Raw genomic sequence first — 4,285 nt, 5'->3', positions numbered from 1 at the left:
CGATGTGGTTACGTCCTTGCGTGATTGAATGCTAGTTAAATGTTAGGCTGTTTCGTGCAAATTAAATTTGTGTCCATGATGTTGTAGTCGATGTAATATGTCTTAGTGTGTCAATTTGTTATGTTTGTGACCCGTTTGTAACGTGTAATATGTATCAAAAAGGAATAAAAGTTTTATCATCAACTTTTATCAAAAAAATTTCTAACTTATTGTTGTTTAAATTATATAATAATTTTCAGTATAAATTAAAATTTCTAACTTATTTTGTCCAATCAATTACATTTAACTAAAATTTGTAACTTATTTGTTTCAATGACTAAGTTATTTTTTTAAAATTTCTAGCTTATTTTTTCAAATTTCTAACTCATTTTTAAAAAAATTTAACTTGTTTTTTTGAAATTTCTAACTTATTTTTTTAAATCTCTAACTTATTTTTTAAAATTTCTAAGTTATTTATTTAAAATTTGTAACTTATTTTTTTGAAATTTCTAACTTATTGTTGTTTAAATTATATAATAATTTTCAGTATAAATTAAAATTTCTAACTTATTTTGTCCAATCAATTACATTTAATTAAAATTTCTAACTTATTTGTTTCAATCAATTAAAATTTCTAACTTATTTTTTTAAAATTTCTAACTTACTTTTTAAAATGTCTAACTTATTTTTTAAAATTTGTAACTTATTTTAAAAAATTTCTAACTTATATTTATCACATACATAAACAAATACTAAAATTAACAATTTAAGTAAAAAGATAACTTAAATACATAAAGAAATAGAAACATTATCTAAGTCAATGTGTTTTAACAAATACAAAAACAAATACTAAAATTTAAATACATAAACAAATACAATAAAAAAGATAAATCATAATCTATGTGGGGTCTCTGTCGCGGCCTAAGACTATCATCTGGGTCGTCATCTCTAGCTATCCTCAAGCAAAGATCCATGATATCATATAATTCAGTCCTTGCAGTCACCATTCTGAGGTTGATGACGCGCTCCAAATGCTCAGCAATCCTTCTCATCCTGACACATGCTGTGCAATCAACCTGTCTCAGTGAAAATAACAAGTCAGTATGAATTTATAAAAAATAATTAAGTTAACAAAAAGTACAGAGCTTACCACAGAATGCGTAGGGGGATCTAATGCGACTGGAACCTCGACGACAGGTGGCTCGACGAAGTCATCACCAGTGGGAGGGGGAGGCGCAGGTCTCGGCTCAACAGTGTCCTCCGTCGGCGTCACAAAGGGGTGCGAAATCTGAAAAAACCACTCCATGTAGTCTGGGGCCACCTGCCCAGGAACTACACAGAACTCCCCTGTAGGTGCCACATGATCTGAAAAGTGTACCCACCGGTCGTCTATATCAGTACCTGTCAACGAATCACGAACCGGTGGCGGAGGAACGGTCTGAATGTACCCCATCTGCTGAACCACCCTCTCTGGTCAAAGGTAGACAATGATCGGACCCCATCTGACTTGCCCCGTGTACGAGGAGATCAAGTCATAGCCCCGAACTCCCTGATGCTCAGCATACGGCATCCAACAGACGTCGGTCACTATCAGGGTATCAATACGTGCTCTGTAAGGGGCTCCCTTAATCCCGGTCATCTGGGCCTTACCTGTAAGCCACCTACAGGCACGTGGGCTAGCCTCAGCATAACCATCGTCAACAACAGACCTGTGGACTGATGGAAAGTGCTCGTAAATCTAGCATTACAAACACAAAGTCAACATCAGCAATCAAACATGGATTGAATTTTCAGCGACACTCACCTGAAGTAGTGAAATGTAACCAGCCATATGCCGTGTAGGGCCCTACGATGCCTCGTTAAGTTGATCGTACAAGTGGACCAAAGCGGCCGCTCCCCGAGAGAATGCCCCTGCCTAGCCCAGGTCTCTGAATGTCTGCAAGTGCACAACATGGACATGGGTTGCACTCTTGTTAGCGAAAAGAGTGCAACCAACCAAATGAAGTAGGTACGTCCGAGCTGCAGCAACCCACTGCCTAGCCCGACACCTACTCTGGTACATGTCCCGAAGCCAGGACAACCGAACATGAGGCCCATCTGCCTGACGTGTCTCAGCTGTAGCCTCGTCTGCGGTGACCTCAAGTAGCTCCGTCAACAGGGCGACTGCGTCAGATGTAACCAGCGACTCGAATGAATGCAGCGTGCCAGTAATCGGAATGTGCAGCAGTGACGAAACGTCGTCTAGAGTGATCCTCTTCTCCCCTACTGGGAGGTGGAAGCTGCTCGTCTCCCTATGCCACCTCTCAACAAAGGCGGATATAAGTCCAGGATCAGTGGTGATCACAGAACACCTGATCAATGAATCCAATCTGGTGGCCGCAATCATACCTTCGATCTCAGCAGCCGGTCTCCCAAATTTATCTACTTTCCTACCATGGGAGACCAACTTGAGATCGGGTCGCTCCTAAATTGAATAGCAGTTTATAAATTTGTGTATTTCAAAATAAAAGAAACTACTTTCTAATTACTGGAATAAAATAAGTACGTACCTGTCCACTCCATATGCTGTGTGCCACATGATCAGCAAATCCTATCAAAACAGATGGATCGCGTGGCCCACCGGGGGACCCCTCATCATCATCAACTGTACCATCACTAGCCAATCGATCTATCTCAGCATCATCGGCAGCTGCTGTCTTCTATGGGCTACCATCAGACCCATGAGGCACATCCTCAGCCAACTGAGGAACATCCTCGACTCTCTGGGTAACCCGTTGCCTACGTGCTGAGGCAGTGGGCCTACGACGCCGAGGAACATCCTCAGCCACATCCTGACTAAGGTCTCTGCCTCTGCCTGTGCCTACCACACGACGTAGACCTCATGTTCTAACCATGATCTGAAATCATGAAGAACATTTACTTTTATTCGTCAAATTAAACATTCAAATAATTTGTAACAAAGCTTTCGAATCCTAACTAATCCACATAATTTATCCAAATCCACAGATTATATATTTAGTTCAACATAATTTATCCAAATAATTGACATACAAATGCATATATAAATCGCACCAAATATAATTCAATTTACATATAAATGCAATTTTTAATAGCAACTAAATAACACTTTTCTCTAGGTCTCATTTAGCTTTTAGATGTCCTTACATTACAATAAGACTAATGGTATGCAATTTATGATTGCAGATTTCTTTAGTTCACTCAGGGCTAGAGTATATGATGATGAGGTGAGGAAGTGGATTTCTGTTGTTGGTGTTGACTTCATTGGGAAGAAGCTTGTGAATTTGACGATGACTTCATTGGACCTCCAACCTTTGACCAACCGAAGATGACTTCGACCAACCTCTTGGAGTATGGTAACATGCTTGTCCAAGAACAAAAGAATGTGAATACTGACCTCAGAGAATGATGAGACACTTGATCTTATTCATGTTAGGTAGGTTTACACCATTTTTGTTCTGTTTTGTGGCTATGATTCAGTGGGCTCGTGTCCACTGAAAGGACTAGCTTGGATTGGACGCCATGAGTTGTAAAACTCAAATTACTTAGGGGTGGATTTTTTGAATTAGATTCATGTGGAGTCAAACACTTTGATTGATATTGAATTGAGAATTTATAAAAATATAGAGTATGGTAAAATATTCAAAAAGGGCACACGGCTTGGGGATCCATGTGGGTGCTTGGATTTGTAATCACCAACTGCACATGAATCTTAGTTACAATGAAAGTATATGCTTTGATAAGAGCTTTTCATGGTTGTGGGTGCTTAGATTCATTGAATTTCTCCTAGTTGTCTATTATTCTTTCAATAAGAGCTTTTCATCCTTGTCAAGGAAGGGATTTAACGGTCAGAAATAGACAACTAGGCTTTATAAGCAAATAAGGATATTTGGTTTGTATTGAGTATTAGTAATACTAATTACCCATAATTCCTGCCAATTTCTAGCCTTATTTTTATTTTTTAAATTTTAATTAAGCTAATTATGTCAAGGTATATGCTTTGTAAAGAAATTCCTACTAAACTTTTTCATACCATTTAGAGTGCATTTGGTTTGGAATGGCTTGGATTTGTAACTAATACAAATACATGTAACTAATACAAATGTGGGTGCTTGGATTTGTAATCACCAAGTGCATCATTTTGTATTCAAAATTCTCAACACATCATTTTGTATTCAAAATTCTCAATACATCAAATTAGAGGAATCAAGATGCTCCATCATTCCGTGTTCAATTTGTTAACTAGCTATTTATGTTGTATTTTACAATATTATCTTCTACTAGCTAA

At 38.0% G+C, this 4,285-nt stretch overlaps 1 protein-coding gene across 1 annotated transcript; it reads right to left on the bottom strand.

Annotated features, from left to right (window-relative positions):
- Positions 1-1,894: 1,894 nt before the first annotated feature.
- Positions 1,895-2,809, bottom strand: LOC114424042 (protein MAIN-LIKE 2-like). Its single transcript, XM_028390910.1, has 3 exons — positions 2,762-2,809; positions 2,529-2,678; positions 1,895-2,443 (listed from the first exon to the last, which is right to left on the bottom strand). The coding sequence occupies exons 1-3, from the start codon at positions 2,807-2,809 to the stop codon at positions 1,895-1,897; spliced, it is 747 nt and encodes a 248-aa protein (XP_028246711.1).
- Between the last annotated feature and the right edge of the window lie 1,476 nt (positions 2,810-4,285).

The sequence above is a fragment of the Glycine soja genome, chromosome 8 (assembly GCF_004193775.1).
Source record: "Glycine soja cultivar W05 chromosome 8, ASM419377v2, whole genome shotgun sequence".
NCBI classification, from domain to species: Eukaryota; Viridiplantae; Streptophyta; class Magnoliopsida; order Fabales; family Fabaceae; genus Glycine; species Glycine soja.
The sequence above is the reverse complement of the archived record's forward strand: the minus strand, read 5'-3'. Positions and strand labels throughout refer to the sequence as shown.